General features: G+C 41.8%; 1 protein-coding gene across 3 annotated transcripts in view; it reads right to left on the minus strand.

Moving 5' to 3' along the window:
• PPP2R2A (protein phosphatase 2 regulatory subunit Balpha) overlaps positions 1-23,612 on the minus strand; it is a 79,512-nt gene that overhangs the window by 7,925 nt on the left and 47,975 nt on the right. For all 3 annotated transcript variants that reach the window (XM_075910813.1, XM_075910814.1, XM_075910812.1), the window contains exons 3-6: positions 20,108-20,205; positions 1,842-2,007; positions 665-777; positions 84-261 (exon numbers count right to left, since the gene is read on the minus strand). In XM_075910813.1, the coding sequence (XP_075766928.1) occupies positions 84-261; positions 665-777; positions 1,842-2,007; positions 20,108-20,205 (555 nt within the window). The remainder of the gene's footprint in view (positions 1-83; positions 262-664; positions 778-1,841; positions 2,008-20,107; positions 20,206-23,612) is intronic.

Here is a 23,612-nt window from a genome sequence, read left to right on the forward strand (position 1 = left end):
ATTTCAGGGGAGAAATCTAACAACTCTGGTTATAGCAAAAAGTCTTTCCCAGATAAAAAGACAAATGGAAAAAAAAAAGATACTAAAACTTCTGTCTGTAATTTCTAGGTGCCACAGATTAATCCGCAAGTCATCTGCAGATAGGTACGTTTCATAATCACTATTGATGGAGATAGAGTTGATGTGGTACGTGTGAGCATTGGCAAATATTCTTCGTGGACTAGCTTCAACCATAAGATCCATGGGTCTGAAAACCGGCACCTACAAAATACAAGAAAATGCAAAATGCTAGCTGTGCATGTAATACAGATAAATGTGTATTGACAGTCACCCATCCAATGCACCATCACCAAGGGGATAAACAAGGACCCTGAAGTCATTCCAGAAATCAATATCTTGTGAGTAGCAGGCAAAGACCTGCTGGTGTACAATATGTGGGACACCATTGAAAACTCAAGGTGAATCTCACTATTCAAAGGGGTAGCCATGTAGAGAATGACTGGCACTTGGAATCAGGAGTTCTGACTTGTATTGCCAGCTGAGCCACAGATCTGTCTATGGGACCTTGCAAAAGTCACTGAACTACCTCTGAGTTATTAAATGAGGCTAAATACTTATCTAACCTCAGATGGCGACTATCACACTAAATAAAGGAGATACTCACCCGTAGTGTTGTAACTGTAGAAGGGTCCCTATACCGCCCATCTTCTTCCTTCAAGTTATAGCCTTCCGGCCTCTTATCCCTTTCACTGATTTTCCATAACTTTATTGTTTTATCTGCAACAAAGAGTTGTCCACGTTCAAATGAAAGCTCAAGCATGAGGCTGCTTTCTTTTCACAGCTGGTATTTTTGGAACATTTCAGTATTCATTTAAGTGAGGCTGGCAGGATTATCTAGCTACGTAGATAAACAACACAAAAGCTCTAAAACCTAATGTTTGGAGAAGCATATTTTGTTGGACGTGAATGTTGCCTCAACTTACAATTATGGTGAAATGAACTGGTAATGTTAAACCGCACTTACAACTTTCTCTACAGAAAAGTTTTGTACTGGTATTTTGCTTAGAGAGGAGATTTTTTTTTTAAACGAAAAATAATTAAACCACTATAGTCCCTCATGTAGATACAGTTCTGTCACTACAAACATGTTATCCAACACAGTTTACTGCCCTTCCTGTACAACAATAGAGACACTCTACTAATTTTGCTATGTCAGTATTACTGTGTCCATTGTAGGGCGGACTGTACTGATTTAAGTAAACAAGTATAGTTAAAACACTGCAACTTGTGTATAGACAAGCCCTTAAGACTGACATTTACTTTAAAACAATTTGATTATAAACTTAACAAATTAAAGCGACACAAACTTATTTACTATTCAACTCTTTTGGATACCCAGTTATGATTAAAGCAAGCACAAATTACTCATTTATTGTACTGTGTAGATGTCATTGAGCATCTAAATATTAGAAGATCTCATGGTTCATGGAATAGGCTGATCAATATAGCAACTCACAAATATAGGGGTTTCCGCCCCCCCCCCCTTCCCCACTGTCGTCTTCTGCATCAAGATGTTGACCACTGCTTGAATCAAAACAGATTTTATGGAGTAAAGGACTGGGCTTAAAATCTTAAATTCCCGATGCAGATAAAACACCAGTTGCAAAGCATAGGAAAAATATTAAATTCTCAGTTCACACACACAAAAAAAAGCATAAACTTTGGTGCTAGTTAAAGCCCCATATGATATAAGGGCAAAAAGAGAAGTAGAGAATTTGAGATTCACTGTACACAGCTGTATTTTGCTTTCAAACTTAATATGTACAATAAAAACAACTTACCATTTGTAGACAATAAAAACTGAGCAGCATTTTTTTGGGGTAACCACCTAATTTTGTTGATCTTCTCTTCAATTTCTAAACTTTTCAAGTAGTCAAACTCTGGTTCATGGCTTTGAAAGGTACTGTAAACATTGTATTCCCCTCTGCTGAGAGACTGGGTTTTGTTCTAAAAATAAAGAAAAGAGATTTGTTTCTGAGAATTAGATGATTAAGAAATGTTTGCAGTGCACATATGTGCCAAGACTGTAGGGGGGTTGTTTGTGCAGACTGTGCTCATGGAGACGAGTAGTTATAACAGGAGACTGGTAGTCAAGACATTGCCAGTCTTTTTGTATAGCCTCTGACAAGGTGTACCTTCTGTGCTTCATTTTTCCAATTCTGCAAAATGGGTGCAACAAGACATCCATTTCACAAGGGTTTGGGTAAAGTTACAGCACCAACAGAATGCTAAGATCATATTGTAGCTTTTGATGTGACACAAAGACAGGACAGTAGCAAACCAATCATTTTAAACAAGTTTTCCTTTTCACTCAACTTTCTCAGGTTTCTTTTTCAGGCTGTCACTTTCCATGGTTTGTTTCAATGTGATCAATGTTTAATGTTTCAGAAAAAAATCCTTTGGTTGTTTAAGCAACTTGTGTACAAATTTACAACACAGTCACCTGCCCCCTGTAAATAACTCAAAACAGCTAAACTTTCAATCTTTTAACTTTGCAGATAAGCAGCCCTCAGAGCTAAAAAAATCTGTTAAGAATCTCATCCAGCCCCCAGAATATGTAGTTTCCTAGGGAAGTCCCCAAAGTCTCCAGAAGACTCTCTCTGCTGCATATCAGGTTAATCTACTCTGGAGAAGACTGACCTGCTATGCAAGTTGTGAGAATCCCAAATGAAACCACAGTGCAAGCCAGAGTCACAGAGCTGCTTATACAAGTCAGCTCTTAGACCCCTGAACAGTCTTGGTTCCAGTTTCCTTAGAAACCCTTTTTCCTTACTTTTGGGAAGCTGCATTGGAGAAAAGAGAAGTCAAAGCGTCTACAGCGGAATCTCAGAGTTATGAACAGAACAGTCAACCACACATCTCATTTGGAACCAGAAGTATGCAATCAGGCAGAAAAACACAAACAAAAAACACACCACCAAAAAGCAAATACAGTACAACACTGTGTAAAACAAACTACTAAAAGAATAAAGGAAAAAACAAGCATTTTTCTTCTGTAAAGTTGCCAAGTTGCATTAAGTCGATGTTCAATTGTAAACTTTTGAAGAACAACTATAGTGTTTCATTTGGAGTTACAAATAATCTCCATTCTCTTGAGGGGTTTATAACTGAGATTCTACTGTACAACCTTCAGTCAGCATCTCTTTAATTGTAAAAGCACATCTGTGATTGACAACTTATGCTGAGGGCATCCTGAATGGATGGAAGAGCTGCTTGAAATGACGGGATGCCTCAAATCTTACACAGGCCCCTGATTCCCCCTGCTAAAAATCTGTGTTTTATGTAGCACATTAACACCACCCACATCAGAGGACCTTGCCTTGTCTCTTATGGGAAAAGTGTCCAGGAAGGAAATGGTTTTTGAAACAGTTCATTGTGTAGGCTGAGCATACTTCAAGTTTCAAATCTTGCATATATTCATATCCTATCTAGTTCTAGCAATCCCAACATCACATCTTAGGCTGACAGGTGAATCGTGCCTTTGCTGTGATGAGCTCTGGGCTGTGAAACTTGTTCCTTCCTTATATATCCATGACTCAAGTTCCATTCATCCATAATTATTCCTCTCTGCCTCACCCCAAAGTTATCTCCTGGTATGATGGTTGTTCGCCCTACCCCACACTGCATTTTCCAAACCCTTTTCTCTTGTACCACATCCCTACATTTTGATGGTGATGAGGAGTTATTAGAATTTATCATGTTGCAGAGTATCCCAGGATCAAGAAGAAAGCTGCCTTAGAAATAACAGTGTAACAGCAGAATACCATATCACACCCACCAATGGTTTTGGCCTTTCCACCCTAATGAGAAGAACTTGTTGCTGTGTTTCAGTCATGCCTAACCAGTTAAGCATGGTCAAGAAGTCAGCACATTGAATGGCAGATTTCCAAAGTAAAGCTATTGTGCTGTAGGATGTGCTGGTCAAGAATCAGGGGTGTTCCCTACTTAAGAGCATGAGAACTTACCACCATATTGAAGAAGTACTTCCTTTTGTTTTAAACCTGCTACCTATTGAATTTCATTTGGAGACCCCTAGTTCTTAAGTCAGTACTAAACTCAATGATTCAGAATGGCATACACTTGTTTGTGGATTAATTAATAAATAAATAAATAAAAAACAGGACGGGAGGGAACTATAACGTAGAAGATGCCATCTGTGATGGGGTGCGGTCAGAGAAGACCCTCTGGGGTGCTTCCTGGTGTGCCGACAAAGCCACTGACACTCACCTCGTTGCTCTCTGGGGCTTCCCACCACCTTATCATGGTGGGCCAGATCTCCTGGTCTCCCCCCAGCCAAGGAACAGAGCTGAGATCACTGTTCCCCGCCGAGCAATACAGACACAAACTCTTCAGCTCCAAGGAAAATACGGTTTCGGGCCCAGCTTCCAGGGAAATCACTCCCCAAAGGGGATCAGAACCCCCAATAAGTCATTTAGGTGAGGCCCCCTTTAACAACGAAAGGAGGATGTACACATAAATAGTTACCAGGGGGAGCAATCTATTATCAAGTCCAGTGTAAATAAAAGTGATTTTTGTTAAGTACAAGCAGTAGGGTTTAAGCCAGGGCTACTCAACACCCAGCCCGTGGGCCACATGCAGCCCGTGGCCCATTTGTTTGCGGCCCATGGTGCGGTTTGGGTTTACGTGAGTGTTAACAATTGTATTTATTCCCCCACCATTCCTTTAGTCATGATTCGCGAGTCCGGCTCACATATTGTTTGCAACGTCCTACCGACTCTCGTAGCAGTCTGTACAACTCCAGTTGAAATATCAATTGATTCAGCACTCCCTTGGCGGCAGGGAGAGGGGACACACCCTCACTCACGGGGCCCTTTGTTGAAGCAGTGGTTGGTCTGAGGAAGACATGACACCCCTTCTTCCCCCCAAACTGGTATGGTCTGACCAGGTAATGGAAGGAGAAAATGTGAAACATGCTCCACAACAGCAAGGCGTCTCCCAGGCAGGGTGAGCACTGAAAGGCACAAGCGGATGGGCTGGCTGGAACAGATGGGTGCCAGACCAATGGAGTTTTACTGTATTTGAGATGTGAAAATGAGTTTCATGATGCATCTTAGCTTCTTATGAAGCAGCTGGAGTGCATCTCCCACATCAAGTGATTGAAATCCGCTAGGGCTTAGTCAACCTCAGTATTACCCATAAGCACAAGCCATTTTGAAGCACTCTAGCTGCCCTACAAGTAAGTAAACTCTCCTTCCGTTTCCAGCTCTGCCACAGACTTGTTGGGTGGTCTTGGGCAAGTAATTTCCCCTCCGGTTTTTTTCCCTCTGTAGAATGCAGATAATATAGTACTTTTCTATTTCACTTGAGCATTCTGAAGATTGATTAATTTGTGTTCAGGAGTTACATTTCAATGATGGGGGTGATAGAAATATTTCAGTGGTAAAGAGCAGGAAGACTGCTATCAAAATAGATCTTTGAGAGCATATATGTTGACTCTTTCCTGATATTTCAGGGAATAACTTCAGACAAATGAATGCCCTAATAATACACCAGAAATTATTTTGTAATTACTTGTGTGTGATCTTGGCAAAAACTCTTTTATAGATAAGGTTATTTACAGGGGAACATTTTTATAGATAGACTAATATAACACCTTTTATCAGACACAGAGCATTCCAAAGTTCTTTATAACATGTAGAGAGCTTAAGTGAAATGTAATTCCTCTGTATAGTTAGTTAAATACACATATGTGTAACTTCATTCATCACTGAAATGCTACTATTGCTGATTTGAAATGTGGCAGCTGTACAACTGTGTATAGCAAACAGTGTTATATAAGCTAAGACAGGAAACATTTAAGCTACATGCACATTGCTCACTCTTGCGCAAGAAGATATGCAAATGGGCCACCATTTTGTGCAAAGGGCTTTTGCGCAAGAAGGAGCAGTCTACACTGCTCCTTCTTGCGCAAAAGCCCCTTGTGCAAAAATGGTGGCTCATTTGCTTATGTTTTTGCACAAGACTGGCCAGTGTAGATGTAGCCATATTGTATTCAGTTGAAACTGCATGGTGAACTCAAGGAACCAGACTGTAATTACTCTAGTTGGAATTTGACATAGGGATCTGGGATTTATACCTCTTGATTTTTTATGACTAGTGCTAGGATATCCTAAATGACTCCAAGATCCTTTTTGTTTTTCATCCTAAAGATGGTATGACAGTTCTCCCCTCCCCCATACTTTATTAACTTGACTTATGGACACACATATGCATAACTTGATGCTTTGGACACAGTACTATATGTAACCTATTAATTTTAGTCTCAGGTCACTGGATCATTCTTGTATGTAAAGTTAGAGCTATGGAGTTGGAGCAGTGGTTTGTCTGAGGAAGACGTGACACCCCTTCTTCCCCACAAACTGGTATGGTCTGACCAGGTAATTTTACATGGAAGGAGAAAATATGAAACAGAATTCCTGCCTAAAAAGGGAGGCTATTTAAGATGCAAAGTTTTTCAGTCTGTGTCTTTGGCTGGCATGTCACTCTTAGGAGAATGAACCAGAGATCCCAGGGAAAAAGGAACTTAGCTGGAATAAGAGCTGTTTTAGGGCAAGTTTGTGATAAGTGTTAGAACTAACTATGCGTTTTCTGTTTTAAATTTGTAATCTACTTTGCTGTGCCTGTTTTCACTTGTAACCACTTAAACCAGGGCTACTCAACTTCGGAAGCCCTGGGGGCCACAATAATACTTCCAGCACATGCGGAGGGTCGCAACCTAAGTGTGGTTGCGTACACATGTAAATATATACAAATAGCTTCTTTCACACTGACAAGCATGAATACAAAGCACTTTCTACAATGCCCCAGCGCTCCCTGCATCTCCTCCTGGGAGCTAGAAATGCTGGCACCCTGCGTCCATGAGTAGGTCACAGCCAGGAATGCCTCTCACTCTCCTGGCCTAAATTATGAAGTCTTGAAAGATGAATGAAGAAATGAACCGCTGCCCATGGATTCTACCGGAGAATAACTCAGAGGGGAGTTAGCTCCTTGACATGAAGGAAGACTTGGGGACAGGTTAGACAAACATTTAAAGAATCAGGGTGAGCAAAATCAAAAACCTTTATCAAGTCAATAAAAATCTATAATGGCAGCTGGGAACCAAGTAATACAACTTATGGTTATGTAATTAATCAGACAGTTGATTATGCCTGAGGAGATACAGATCAATGAGCACATCATGCTTAGAAACACTTCCACTTTTGCAGGTAAGCTTTTCTTAAGGCAGACATCCTACTTCTCAGGAATAGTCTTAACTTGGGGAAAACAGTCCAGTTCTATGACTGAGAACTACTGAGGAGAAAAACCTTGAGGTGTGGTGAAGAGATGTTGGAGTGGGTCATAGTGCCTGACATCTGTGTCAGGATTTCTGCCGTGAGCAGACAGCAAAAATGCACCTGCAGAGAAAGGGCTAAAGTAGATTTGGGAACAACATGTTGCTTGGCATTGATGGTGCTGTCGGGAGAGTTATTCCCTCCCTTGTTTCAGCTTGTTCAGGGCCTTGAGCAGTGTAAGTTGTGAGCTTGTGCGCCCACTACGATTCAAATGCTGCCCGGCTGATTAGAGGAGTGCCCACGTCTTGTTTCTATTGGTGGTGCACATTTGCACTTGCTTCAGTGCACATAAAATTTATTTTGCACATGGAAAGGATTAGTGGGAACATTGGCTTTGACGATCAATGGTGTCCATAGGCAGGCACACAAGAGGAGGAGCCTATCAGGAGCGTCCCTCACTGAGTTGTGGCCATAATCTCCCCTTGAATACAAGCAATGAAAGATCACATTGGACAGCACTGCAAAGAGATCCATCTCCAAGAGGCCCTGAGTCTGACGAAATGCTCCAAAGGACCAAAGAGCTGAAAATCACTCGTGGTATTCATGAAAGCGCCTGTTCAGCGAGTCTGCTGCGGTGTATTTCAGAGCCCCCTACAGTTCTGAAACGAAGGCTTGAAATTGCTCAGTGGTCTTGCAGCAAATGATCAAAAAATGTTAAAAGTTTGTACAAATCTATTTTGCCATCAAAGACTGACTTCACAATTCTACACTGGAAAGCAGCTGATAAATACATCTTATGGCTTAGAACAGAGCAAAGGGTGGGGCACCTCTGGGGGTGGGGCAAAGACTTCACATACTCCCCTACCCCCAGACCAATCATGGTCTATGGATGGGGAAGCACCCTTCCGGAAGGGCCCGGGGCCACTTCAAATATTTCTGAAGTGGTCCCCAGTAAAAAAATAATTGCCCACTCCTGGCTTAGGAAGTCAACATGTTTGTGCTTTTGTCCAAGAGAAGCAATTTGAAGCAATCTTGCTGATTTCTCTTGTTCAAGGTAATAGAGAGGTAGCCGTGTTAGTCTGATCTTGGTAAAACAAAAGGAAAAAAAATATGTAGCACTTTAAAGCCCAACAAGATAGTTTATTAGGTGATGAGCTTTCATGGGGCAGACCCACTTCTTCAGATCATATTCTAAAAGTGATATTCCCAAGGAGAGTTGGAGGTGTCAGCCCTGCCGGCTGGTGAAAGTGGTGCCTCATTAGAGTCCATGCATTCCTTGTGGCTTGTAGCCTCAGGAGAAAGACACGCGAGCATGAGCTGAAAGCCCCTTAGAGCTGTCCCTGTGTCTGGAGGCTTCTGCTGCCAGTATCAATGACAGTGTCATTTGGTGCAGTCTGCTAGAAGCCTGCTCAGTGCAGAGTGTACCAGAAATGTTTTTGATGGGTACCAGAATCTGGGTACCAGAGCCTACAGGCATCTGTAGCCAGACAGGAACCCCCCCCCCCCCCCGTAACATCCATTTTTGCTTGCCTGGATATGGCAGGCTGCTGTGACTGTGAATGGCTGTAAACAGAGATATGCCAATTGCTGACCAAGAGGCTGCTGAGGAGTGCCCTTGACTTAAACCCATACTGATACGAACACACAGCCGTCCGCGGGGGGAGGAATCTCTCGCCCAGTAAAAAAATGTCTAGTACTCACAATTTAGTTATCTCTCTTGCAAGTGTAAATTAACTTGAAACTTGCTTGTAAGAACTGGCGCCACAAAAAGGACCAGTACAATTTGGCATCTTAGATAAGAAAGAGGATACGGGCCCCTAAGGGTATAAAGATGGGTCCAGCAGCACATTTACTCTTGAGTGTCAACTACCATCTATCTGCTGGTCAGGTTAGGTGTTTGACCTCCCGAGGTTCCACGGGGACGCCCACTTCATATTCGTCTTTCCTAGGAACTGAGAGACCGGCCCTGGCTTGACCCGCTAGAGTCGAGAGGCACAGAAAGGGGTAAAAATTGTACCTGGATGTGGTCCTTTGTCTTAAGTGTACACATATAGACTTAGAGCTCTTTAAAGATTAAGCTGTCACTTGGTACCATTCTATTTTCTATCTTTATTTTCTTTGTAACCATTTTTAAGATCTATATTTGCTAGCAGTTAAGAAAGAGAGCAATAGCCATTGTAACCGTATGCTTTTATAAGTCATTTAAATAAACCTGTAACTGTTTAAGTTTTTAACCTGACTCCTTCAGTTGCTGTAACAGAACCAAGCACAATTTAAAAGAACTTCAGCCGGTCATAAGGAACAGGTATAGGAAGAGCTTGGGCGTTTTGGATCGTGTCCCTCCCAGGGGACAGATCCATTGGGGCATCTCTCAGTCTTCCCTAGACTGCCCGCTGCGAAGGGATCCTGTATCCTAGCAGCTAAAATCTGAGATCTAATAAGCTCTTCCTATTAACTCTGGGCGTCTGTCAGCCTGTTGGCTGCCCTCTGCGACAGGACCCCGGTCCTAGCAGTAAAGTCACGGACGTTAAACCCTTTTCTCGGTAACATACACACAAACACTGCCCTGACCGTCGGCTGACAGCATCTGAGCAATACCAATTTGGGGATTTGTGTGGGGCACTGACACAATGAAAAGTGTGTTGGATTTCTATGCTGAGGTCATCAGCGTGAGCAAGGCCGGTCATTCAAAGACTGTGGGTTCAAATCCCACCAGACGCACTTTGATGTTGTGAAGACCAAGACTAACACAGTTAAAAAAAACACACACAAACACACACACACCCTCAATTCATGGAGGTTAGGTCCATCATTGGCTAGGAGCCAGGATGGGGCAGGAATGGTGTCCCTAGCTTCTGTTTGTCAGAAGCTGGGAACGGACGACAGGGGAGGGATCACTTGATGGCCACTGGTTCTTTCATTCCCTCTAGGGCAGCTGGCATTGGCCTCTGTCGAAAGACAGGATACTGGGCTAGATGGACCTTTGGACTGACACAGTATGGCCGTTCTTGTGGGTATGAGAGCTTTCTTTCTTCCCTGGCCTCAGAGATGACTTCCCTCTACTTTAGGAGTCTATTTCCGGGGAATGGTGTTTCTTCATTTTGGGATGCTTTGTTTCTTAAGCTGCTTATTAAGCTGCTAACCAAAGCTGAAGTCACCAGTGCAGTCTAAGGACAACAGGTGAGAGAAATGGATCCCACTGGTCTCAAGGGATGCTCTATCCCGAGGAACTTCAGTCTATCTTCCCTCAGCTACTGAGATGTCTTAAATCCAGAGCAAGCCTTGCACTTGGATGGGATTGAAACTCTGCAAGGCAGCAGAGGCAACTGGAATGCCCGTTGCTGAGGGGCAAATAATTGTGACAGATCTGGCAGGCTTTGAACCCCAGTGTCTTTGGAATATCCCCCATTGTCAGTGGATAGGCAGAGGATGAGGGTGAAAGTGGTCCTGGTCACAAAAAGAAAATTGGACAGAGACTTCAAAAACACATATCTATGCTTAAAACATATACAAAACGACTAAAGGAGGAAACAAAATACAATGCTAAAAACCCCCCAGAATAACGTGGTAGCTGTTGGCTGACGGCAGAACCACAATGTTCGGTCTAAAGATGAAAGCAACTGAGAAGAAATTGGAGGCTACTTCTCTTTGCACCAGAGCATGAGGGTGTATAAGGTGTAGGGATGTTAAATTTCAAGTAATTGACTAACTGAATAGTCAATGCACTTTGCATCGACTATTTGTCGATAAGGCACCTCTGCCCCTCAGGCTGTTGCTACATGTCAAAGGCGAAAGTGCTGCGTGGAGTCTGGCATCAGACTCCTCGCAGCATTTCAACATGGCAGCACTGCATGGAGCCCAGGGTCAGCGGGGGAGTCCCAGGGTCTGGCCCCAGGCTCCAAGCGACACTCCAAGCCTCTTCTCCCTCCCTCTGTCCCCCCTTGCTGCCTCTTTCTGATAAGAGGAGGGGACAGGGGGGCAACTAGTCATTCACATCCCTAATAGGGCTGGCACTGATACTGCTAACTAAAATCTCCAATCAGAAATGGGTGGTGTACTCATATCCAAAGGCAGGGCACCCATAGTGACTGTAACGTGAAAATCTCCTGAGTCAGAATCTGATATCTTTATCACAAAAGATTTACTCCTTATATTCTAGTGTAACAGGAACTGGCAAGGTACCAAGGTGCAGACACTGGCTTGAGACACACAAAATATAAGCAAATATTTACCAGTCACTGTTCAAATTAAGGCACACACTCCTGTCAATAAATAACTCTTTGAACTGAAAACAGGAAGCTCTGCATCAACACAGGTACTAGTGAAGCCAACGCCTCACTGCATTATGACCAACAGCAGCACCTGCCTTTCTTACCGCTCACTCAGACAGCCTAGCCAGTCATAATGGATTCCGGTCTACAGACATGCCAATAACCTGAAATCAAGATGAGCTTTTCAGATGAGCTGAGCATTAAAATCAAGTGATTTCCACTTCCTTAAACAGACCCTAACTTGTAACCAGAATTGTTAAACTACAGGCAAGTTGCTGCTCATCCCCACTTCTCCAAGGACCTTCTGATTTTCTTACAGGGAAAGATGCCATATCCTGAAAATTCAGTCATTTGGATTTCCACCACTTCAGTGATCCATAAAACAACTGGGACAGTATTCTCTTCTGATGAAGTATAATGCTGGAACACATACAACTGCAATATAAATGGTCCCACCACAAAGGTGGCAACATGCAGTCAAAAAAATTGCAAAAGCAATTAAACCCCTAGTGGCATGATCCTGAGGATTCCAAGTGGACAAAAATGAGCTGAACTGAGCCAGGGCTGGCAGTGAAGAAAAGCTGATTCAGGAAGGAAGCTTCCAGAACGAAATCTCTGAAGAGAAACAGTGAAGAAAACTTCACTGAGCAAGCCACAGAAACTTCAAATTCCTAGAACTACATATCCTTATACATCCTGCTTAAAGGACTAGCTGTTCTATGATGCCACTTAGCATCACAGAACAATGTCTATGTGCCAAGAATCATCAGCTTAGAAATCAGAATATTTGCTATGCAATGAAAGGGTTTCAGTTATATGAGCTGTGTATGTGTTTGCCTGGCCAGCTGCAAAAATAATAAAACATGTGAAAGGCTACTTTTGACCCAAATGAAACAAGGAACTTCTAATTATTTTGTAATCTTATTGCTGCAAACTATTTTAGGGGTTGTGATTTTAAAGGTGAAACTGATTTTAGGACAGGACTAATCCTGGGTTTTTAATATTTGTGTTTGTTTTACAAAGCTGTATTAATTTAAAATCTGTATTTATGTTTCTATTTACAGTATTACGCACAGTGGTCTAAAGTGAAGATGTTATGTCAAGAAATGTAATGCGTCAGATGAGAGAGTTTTATACAATATACTCTGAATTAATAGATTATGGTACAGAACTAAATAGACAATTTACTTAGGAAAGTCAAGGGTAGCTACAGTCTTTTAAATGGGAATACTTAAGTTTCTTGGACACTAACCTGTATAGAAGCTATTTGTTTAGCATATCTGTAGTCATAAAAGCATGAGTCTGTAGAAGATTTCAGACAACACAATAGCCAACAGAAGATTACAGTGAGGATATCTAGCACTTGACATTAGCAGGATTATGGTTTTCATGTAAACACAGCTGCTGCTGTAAGGCTACTTGTCCTGACTAAAGTCACGTAAACCCCACTAGGTGGCACTAACTGACCCTAGTGTTTATTTGCTTAATACAAATTTCAATTCTGCACAGGGTGGAAGAAAGCAAGTTGTTGCAAGCTGTGGAAGAACCTCCTTAAGGAAGTGGCGATGTTCTTATTGCTTAGGACATTTAGAACTAGACTGAATGAACACTAGAAAGTACCCTCTAGGAAACCCATCCCAAATATTGACAGGGAAATAAAAGGGACTCTTCCTCCTCCTCTGACACTCAAGCCACTCAAACCTATTTTTCCATTTCCAGTGGACTATAAAACACAATGACACCAATCAGTGAAATATGTTTAATGTTTAGCAGCTTAAAAAAATCATACTGGTAAGATAGTTTTGGCTAACAGTGTGGTCACAATCATGGCAAGATAAAATCTGTTATACCACTCTCTCTTAAGAGAGATGGGCCAAGAATAGATTAAGGCTCCAAGCACCACATGATGCTAATGCCCACTCCAACTAGTCACATGTCAACTCTCTTCAGCTTCTCCTAAATCAAACTCTCGGTTTCAGCTCCCCCTACCTTTAAAATGGGAATATGTACCACACTGGAATACTGGGAGAATTGTTTGTGGAGTGCTGTGAAGATAAAAGCACTATGCAAGTACCGATTACTAATATTACAAAGATAAAAACAAGCCCTCGGTTCCATATCTTAACTGGCAAGATATATCGAGTAGAATTTTCAAGTGTTTTAAGAGCACAAGTCCTCGGGGCTTTTAATATGATTTATGCTCCCAATTCATTCACTTTTAAAAATGCTGTGACATTGATTTAACATGCTGTGACATTCTGAGCCAAACATCAGCGCAGAAGAGAACATACATGTTGTGGGAGCAGAGGGATCGAATCTTAAAATCCTTCCAAAAGCACATCCTGTTTATATATAAAATGCCTCTAACTTATTTCAATGATGAGCTGCTTCCTCTCTGGTTCTGAGTATTAGCTGAGCTTCCCACTAGCTTTAAAGCTGATCTGGAAAATTTCAAAATACAGCCTCAAATTTGAATCTCAAAACGTTACCCACCTGAATATAATAATAAAACTATTAAGATATTTACTAATTTCTATTAACTTAAAAGCAGACAGTGTTTTGCTTGTCAACTAGATTGATTTGCCTCACTACTGCTTATATCCACACAAAAATTAAGACTACTTATTTTAATATGAATGCAATGGCTTCCATAAGCAGGCACTTCCAAAGACACCAACACTGACAATGACCTACTTTATCCTTTAAGGATCTAATAAAATGCTCTTAAGCCAAAAGATTCTACATTATTTTGTTGAATAGAAGCCAGCCTGTTTTATTGGACAGTCATTTCCACAGTTCAGATCTTATGAAGTATTCAGAGAGCTTAAATAAAGCCAGAATTTCAACCTTAAAAAAAAAAAAATCAGGGCAGCAAGACTTTAAAAAAAAAAAAAAAAAAAACAAAGTACAGAGACGGCACAGCTACCTAATATTAGTCACTGCCGCAAGAAATGGAAAGCATTCTGTAGCTGATGCAAATAGATTTTAATGGGGCACAGCAGCCATGTATACACACACTAGAGATGTAAACGGTTAACTGGTTAGCTTCACCCTTAATGGTTGAGGCTTACCAGTTACAGTTAACTAGCAGGGGCGGAGCAGCTCCCTGCCCCACTCTGCCTGTGATGGGGCTGGCCCAGCCCCCTGCTGCTGGTCACACACTGTGGCTCCCCAGAAGCAGGGCCGGCAGGAGCTGCCAGCCTGCTCCTGCGGAGCCAGGTGCAGATCCCACAGCGAAGCCTGGGGCATGGAGCAGGCAGCCAGTGCCAGCCCCATCCCTCAAGAGGCTTCACTGTGGGCTCTGCAGTATAAAGCTAACTAAGCTTTGTACCGCTGAGCCCCACTGAGTGCATAACAATGTAACCACTCAGATTTTTAGCGGTTACAGAGTTACCTTTTTTAATGACTTTTTACATCCCTATCTCAACTATACATTAAAAATATAACTTGAAGGGCAGCTAATGATGCACATTCGTAAGTCTTCATCCCTTCTTACACACGCACACATATAGATTTTAGAATAAGAAAGTCTGATCCATACAAGTATCATTATTTCAAGATATTTTTCTCCATGCTCATAAGTTTTTCCCTCCCTCCTTATCAACTATATATAGACAGTTATTTGATTTTTAACTCCCGATGCGTTCAATACTGCACATAAATACTTCAATACTGAAATTCAGACAACTCTGACAGCTAAATTCTTTTCATCTGCTTTGCATATCTTAAAGAGGTAAGTCACCTGCATTGTTTGTGCAATTTCTATTGCATGCTATTTTTGCCACACAAGTTCTCTCGTCCCCACAACTATTAGTTTTAAATACTTCAGAGAAGTAATGACAGAATCAGTTTATTAGTGTTTGTAACACACTAAAAGCCACAGATGAAAAAGCCCTTTAGAAGGTCTAAGTGCTATAATTGTCTTTCATTTAAGAATTATTCCAATCTCTGAACTCCATCCTTGTTCTAAGTTAATACTTGATGTACACGAACTTGTTTTCAACCCTTGCGATTATTCATCAACAACAGGATCTCAATCTGCATACTTTACAATTTGCACAGAGTGGCTATATCTTCTCACTTCTCAGAAAAGACTTCAAAGCCTCCATGGCAGCAAAATTTCATTGTAGGACTTCATTATTTTATAGGGTATATTACAGCACATAGCAAAGTCTTAAAAATAAAATACAAATTGCCAAGCAAATGCATTGCAATGAACTCCACTACGGTTGTCTTATTGTGGTTACTCTATGTCAGGGCTGCTCCCCACTCTCAGACTCATCGAGTGCAAAAGGTGGGGGCCTGCAAAGACCTTAAATACCTTCGCCTCTAGGCTCGGCTTACAAAAGCCCACAGAGTCACAGGCTCTGAGGAATAAAAGCTGCCACCATCCAGTGATTTAATCCTGAAAAAACAGGAGGGAACACTTCAATTCCTTGCCCGGGGTACCCCAAGCAAGACAAAAGATATACTTGATAAAGCATTCTTGATTGTAAGGTGTTACAGAGCAACTAAGTAAAACAAATTAGAAGACAGAGAAGCTCTCTGGGAACAACTCAGATAGTGAATGGGGAAGAGGAGGCATAGATTCACACAGTGCAGTTCAAACAAATCACAAAAACAAAGAAAAATACCCTAATCACAACTGAAGATGTTTCCCTTTATTTACTCACAATCGCTTTCTGGTTCAGTCCACTCCCATGCCCCAAATTCTTTGGAGGCATGATAATCCTGTCTGGGTTTAAATCATTCTGTTTCTCTCAACTCCTGGCTTAACTTCCCCATAGAAAGAGAGCAGGCAAGGTATCTATACAAGTCAAATTTCAGTACCTTATCCCCACTGGTTCTTCTGGTCCCCTGCTAACACTCTTGATAGCTACCTGAGTTTAACCCCTTAGTCACCTTGTGCTGGCCAGCACTTCTCTTATCCACCACACTCTAATTCAGCAGTCTCCAACCTTTTTAAGCACAAGATCACTTTCTGAATTTGAGTACAATCTAAGATCTACCTCAAATAAAAACACCCTCGACCTGCCTCCTTCCCACCTGTTCTCCGAGGCCCCACCCCTGCTCACTCCATCCTCCCTCTCTTGCCCATCCTCATTCTCTTTCATCAGGCTGGGGCAGAGGGTTGGGGTGCAGGCTCTGGTCTTGGGTTAAGGGATCTGGAGTGTGAGAGAGGCTCTGAGCTGCTCTTGGGGCAGGCAGTTGGGATGTTGGAGTGGGTTCCAGGTGCCACCTCTGGGATAGCGTTTTGATGCAGGGGAGTTTCGGGTGCAGGAGGGGGTCATGAGACTGCGGTAGGAGTTTGGGATGTGGGCTCCAGCTGGGCACTGCTTATCTCAGGTGGCTCCTGGGTGGTGATGTAGTGGGACTAAGGCAGGCTCACCCCTGCCCTGGCCCTCCACCACTCCCTAAAGTAGACAGCAAACTCTCTCCATCCCAAGTCCTGTTGTGCCCCGTCTGCTTTGCAGAGAAAGGATACAGAGAGGGAGGGGGCAACCTGACATCAGAACCTCTCCTTTTCCTCCCCTGCCCAGCAAACAGGAGGCTCCCCAGCAGGAGGGGCAGCTCCAAGGCAAAGGGCAGGAGATGAGCAGCAATGGGGGGGGGGGGGGGAGGCGCAGCTGAAATGCTGGCACTTGATAGCCTCTTGGCCAAACCAGTCAGGATCACCTGTCAGAGGCTTCAAGATCTATCAGTAGATCCCGAGCTATTGGTTGGTGACCACTGCTCTAATTCATAGAGCTCAGTCATTTTCAGTGAGCCTCTTCATCAATGTGAATGTCTGTGGTTGTATTGGATATTTAAATATCAGTAAACTGAGTTAAATCAGAGAGATTACATCATGTTCAGTGGCAAAAAGTCCATATAGACCTGTGAGCTATGCTAAGGAGAGACAAGAGCCACTTGCAGGTTTAACTTTGGGGCAGTATCTGATCAAAGGCAAATTTGGTTAACAGGAGACTGCCTTGTCAGCCAACTCTAGGATAATGAAAACAGGCACAGCTACACAAAGTTCTGCCAAAAAGTCACAGTAATTCATTTAAGATACAGTAGCATGAGACAAGAGATCTTATTAGCATCCTCTATTCCTCTCCAGCTGAAGTCAATATAATGTGTATTATTACCAGGGCTCGACAATCTATGTAATCTACTTGCCCGTGGCGAGTAGATTACATCCCGGAAGAGCCAGGTTTGGGTGATCGGCGCTTGCGCAGAACGCCGGACAGCACGGCTGTTGAGCGGGGCTTGCCGCAGCTCGGCGAGCCCTGATTACTACTACTACTCACTCTTCCAACCTCAAAACACTTCACTCTCCAAAACACTCCTTGAAGATAATAGTCCCATTTTACAAGTGGGAACCTGAGGTTTAGTGCCTTGCTCAAGATCAAAAAGTGTCTCAAAATCAAGTTTAAAAATTCCTTGTTCCTATGTTTGAAGAAATAGTTTTGAAATACCATTCATTTTTAGTGCGCATAAAACAGACTACTATGCAAAATAAATTAATATGTTTATATGGAAGAAGTAAGAACCATTTTTTTTATAGATGCATTTTGTAAACTACCAACAGATTCTAATCTGAATAAAACGACATTAAACGCTTGGTTACTTAAAATAAGCTGTTCTCTTTAGACATGAGCAAAATTATTGCAGACAGGAAAGAAAACTTTCGTTGATGTCTGTCACATTACCGAATTGGAGGGAAGCAGCCAGATCGCTGCTGCACCCCTAGGTGGGGGTGTTGGCCCCAGAAATTGGTATAAAAAGGAGCCATGTGGGGTATTGAATGGGAGCTTGTTGTTTTCTGATCCTGTGTACACTGTTTATGTGAGTATATAATGTCTGTGTGTGTAGGTAGGAATCTGTAATCTGTGTGGAAGCTGAATATTTCTCTGAACGTGGTTAAGCATGGCTATGGACAGGCTGAGTAGCGAAGCCCTCTGGGACACTGGCTCTCAATGGGCTATGGACACACCCAAAGATTGGGGTTTGTCACCTGAGGGCAGCCAGCAGGGAACACAGAGATTGGCCTCTGACCAGGTGACTTGCTGCATACCAGAAGAGGCCAGGAAGGGGGTATAAAGAGGCCATGCGGTCGATGCCATTTTGTTCTCAGCTCAGCACTTCATCCCAGAGGCAGCATTGCAGGGATCGAAGAGCCCGGAAGACCTGTGAACCCATCCTGATCTTAGGATGTGCAATAAGAACTTTTAAACCAGCAGCTGCAACACCTCTGCTAGAGCCTGCAGCGAGAACTGGGAGATTCGGTGCATGTAACGTACTGTACTTTAATAACCTTACTCTCATGCTTTTCTTTATTGTAATAATAAACCTTTAGATATATATTCTAAAGGATTGGCCCAGCGTGATTTGTGGGTATGGTCCAGAGGGTAAATTGACCAGGGATCTGTGGCTGGTTTCTTGGAACCGGACAGAACTTGTTCGGGGTAGGTGGGATTGGGTGCTAGGACCCCCCCACCTTTGTATGAGGCCCGGGGCCATCTGGGGCACGGATATTGCTGGGGTGTCAGAGGGGTTTTGCTCGTGAGGCTTCAGGCAGGCAGCTGAAGCGCTCTGTGAGACTGGTTTGTGGCCTATTTGGAGAGGTCACCAGTCAGGGGGGCTGTAAGGAGCCCCGGATTTGAGCAATTTGCCCTGAGCGGGCGCCCTCAGCTGTGCCCAGACACGGCCCGGTCCGTCACAATGTCCATGATCCAACATAATTTGATGAGAGCTTTGAGGTGTAGGAGGGGCTCCAGCTTTGGGGATGTCAGAGCTCCAGCAGGAGCATCTTATCTTGAGCAGCTTTTCCTGGCACCACAGACTGTGCTACATCCCAGAAGCAACCTGCAGCAGGTTCCCAGCCAATGGGAGTGCGAAGTCCCGCGTGCTTTCCTTCTCCCCACCAAGGAGTCAGGCCTATTGCCGACCACTTCTGGGGCACAGCACAGTCTGCGGTGCCAGAACAGGCAGGTAGCTGCCTTAGCCCCTCCACTGGTCACCTAACCACCCTGCAGTAACAAGACCCAGCGCCTGACTTTTCACGGCCCAGTGCTGGGTCGAGACTCGTAGTTTGAAAACCTCTGTCTTAGGTCACAAGCTCACTTAAAACCAGTTCTTGTTTCCCAACAGTTACACTGAAACGTGCATTAAATATTATCCCCCAAAGGCAGCACACTATCTGAAGTAACCACTTCAAGAGGTCCTCAAGGTTTTCAATCCGATTTTGTTAGCACTATGAACTGTGCTTAGACTACAATTTAAGAACAGGCCCATACCATTAAAGATCTTAATAATGCAATCATTTGTCTAGTTCTTTTAGTAGATGCTTTGAGTGTCACTGTTTGTTCTCACAGTATCTTAGATATTGGTTATACAGGAGCACAGTTTTTAATACATCTATAAACCTCACTCCTAAGATCACTTGGAGAAAGAGAAGCCGTTTTAATACACAACTTATTTTAAATGGTTAACACTCACCTCCTGCTCCTGCTGAAAGATGACAACTCTACCTCCTTTGTCTCCTGTTGCTAGTAATTCTCCAGAATGGTTAAATTCTACTGTAGAAATTATATCCGCTGCATAACCAAAAACAAAAAAGCCGTGAGTCAGCATTTCTTCCAACCCATTATTCAAAAAGTCAAGAAAATTACAAATGGTTATGGAGTACAAACAAACAAAAAATCTTTCCTGACAGCTTGAAAAAGACTCCTTTTAGTCTACATCAGTCTTACTCAGAATAAAGTGCTCACAGCAGGGCAGATGTCCAAAATTGTTTGCGCACACAAAAAAAAGCCAGTAATAGTGGGGTTTTGCTTTATCAAAAAAGGTATAGAATAGCAAAGATATCGGATGCTAAATATCTCAAAAGCATTCCATGTTCCTGCCTCTGGTTCAGGAGTCTTTGGTCCTCTATAATTGAAAACTGAGAAACAGCCTTAATCTCTGGCCACCTCTATCTATGAAGTAGGGATTTATTTTCATATCTCTGGTAATACTGACATTGTATATACACAGTCTGCTAATTTCACATAGACTTCTGCCATTCATTTTTAATAGCAGAACTGGACACATGCCTTTTACCCATACTGATCTCAAGGCTTGACTCTTCAGGAGTGTATGTACACATCTGAACGCTTTAGGCAAGATTGTTTTACTAGGGTTTACATGCTCAAACTTCAGCATCCGAGGAATGCAAGGAAGCAGAACTAGAAAAACAACACTCAAGTTCCAATGATTAAAAGAACATAGAGGCATTACTTTTCTGATGTAGTCGTCAGAGATTTTACATTGGGTTTTTACCTGCTAAAATTATTTACTAAGTTCCCCTCCCACACACACACTTTGAGAGTGGACAAGTTTTGTAATTCTATATACTGAGTATTCATCTCTGCCAATCATCTCTTTAAGAATGGAATATAACCTACAATATGTAAATAAATAAACTGGTTTTTGCAAAATAGGCAATGTTGAACCTATTATGAAAATTAAGCCCACACCCATCAATGTGTATTAATTCCTAGCACACATGCAAATATGTTTGTTTTCATCTGAATTATGTATTTCATCTGTAGAAATTAAAACTAAGCATAAATCACTTTAAACGTTTGTAGATTTCTTTAGCGTGCCGGAATCCTACACATGACATGCTATTAAATTAAAAATGAATGTAAAACATTCAGAATTTAAAATATTCAAGTTTAACCTTTAAACTTACTCCCCTGATCCAAATCAATCAATCTCCAAAGCATTTTCATTCTGGTTAATTTTTAATATACAATACACTATAGGAAGTGTCAGCAAAGATATAATCAAAAAAATAATACAGCAAAAACATGTATTTTTCTTGATGAATTCTGGAGATGAACAAGCCCAGACTATTGTCTTCAGAAAATACAGAATAAGTACACGAGGGCACCAAAATGTGCCCTTTACTGCAGATATAGATGTTTACTAGGTTATAAACACTTCATATTTAAAGAACTCACTTTTAAGCACATGACACTTTCCATAAAACTACAGTATTTATATTCTTCAACTAGCAGAGATATTTCAGTTTATTCTGGCAATACTATGGTAAATATATATTTAATTTGCTGACCCTTTTTCACTTCATTAGGGAGCAACAAAAATAAGAACTTCCAGCAGCAGAAAGTACATATATTATTTTCAGACAGAAAACATCTTTTTTTCTTTAGTCTTGTGTACAATGCACTGCACAATTTTTTGCTGTTGCTTGATCTTTTCTGTTTTCTTGTTTTACATTTTAGAGTTCTGAGGAGCTACCTGACATACTGAATTCAACTGAGCAAAATATTCCATGTATGTCTTAACTTCCAAGGATTTCTGCAGAGAGACAGGTCAGGAATACAGGTTATAAGAACAGAAAGCAGACTCCAGAAGTACCAAGTCGCTATTATTTAAAGGAAGATAGAAAATTTTATGGTTTTTCTCTGACTTTGGAAGGAAGATGTTTTTCAAATGCCTAAGGTGGATCTTACGCAAAAGATCTTTCTGATGTTATTCCAAAAAGAAGGGTGGTGCCCTTTGTGGACATTACCAAAATATCCAGTTTTGTATTTACTGCAACATGCAGCAATTGCAAAATGACTACTGTCTCAAAATTGAACAATGTGAAGACAGCTTAAAGATACAGGCCAAAATGAACAGCAAAATATCAAGGAAAAAAAGATGCAAAGTCAGACTTCTGGCACGCACAGAAAATGTTAGATCCAGAGCTCAGTGCTGCTCTCCAGCATGCAGTGTTCATTGCTGCATATTAGAGAATTGAAAATAGAGATGATGAAATTACTTACTAACATGATCCTAAAGTTAAACACGTAGATCTGATGTACGCTTATTTCTAAATATACCGATAGTCACAACATTAAGGAGACAATACTATGTTCTGACTCCCTCATCAACAAAACAGAAGTTTATCCTTCATACTTTTTAAAAGGGAGAAAAATAAATGTAACAACATCCATTCATTCCTCCTCACTGCTGGCTAAACTGATATTTGCCTGTCACTAATGCTGATGTTTGAGATTAGTTTTTAAAAAAGATTTCAAAATAGCAGTATAGTGCTCAATGTACACCTTTCACAAGTTAGATGGTAAGGGGCAGGAAAAGCCTTTTTATGGTTTGTACAGCACCTAGCATTCTCAACATAACCAGGGCTCCAAGGCACTACGGTAATACAAATAAATATGAGGAGGATGAGTGGATGCAGGAGTCAGGAATTCCCAAGTTCAAATCCTGATGCCCTCTAATTTTGGGGAGAGTAAATTTAGAACCTCTATTTCTGCATCTGCAAAATAGGGAAATAATACTTACTGCAAATTATTGATAGGAGGCAATGTAAAGCATTTGCAAGTTTGAGAAAACTACCTGATCTAATAAGCAGTATTAAAGGAAAATATTTATCAAAGCTTCATGCCAAGTCAAAATGGATACTTTGTGGCTGCAGTAAACATTGAATTAGGGATGTAAAATCCCAGAACTATTTAACCGTTACCCAGTAAGGATGATGCTTACTAGGGAACTGGTTAGCCAGTTACCCATTCACATCCCTCACTGAATACCAACAAAGGTACAGAATGAAGTATACTTTGAATGATCGATCAGTATTTGCACGAACAACTGAGCTAGCCATGGTCAGAAGGAGCCACCTACAAGTTAGAAAGGTAAAAATTGGCTTTAGAACCTGACCAGAGCCGATATGAGTAAAGCAGTCTCAGTTCTTACTTGGCCAGGTGTGCTTTGAAACTATTACACATTCAAACCAGAATACATATTTTTGCAAGCCCAAGTGTATTTTTATAGGAATGACCAAACTTGCGAGTCATGTCAATTAATGCACATTTGACTGCCATTCTAAAAAAGGATAAAGACCCCATATTTAAAGCCTTACAATCATGTTATACTGCAACAAACACCAGGAAATTCTAAGTTAGGGGACTGTAATTGAATTTCTTGAGATTTG

The sequence above is a fragment of the Pelodiscus sinensis genome, chromosome 28 (assembly GCF_049634645.1).
Source record: "Pelodiscus sinensis isolate JC-2024 chromosome 28, ASM4963464v1, whole genome shotgun sequence".
NCBI classification, from domain to species: domain Eukaryota; kingdom Metazoa; phylum Chordata; order Testudines; family Trionychidae; genus Pelodiscus; species Pelodiscus sinensis.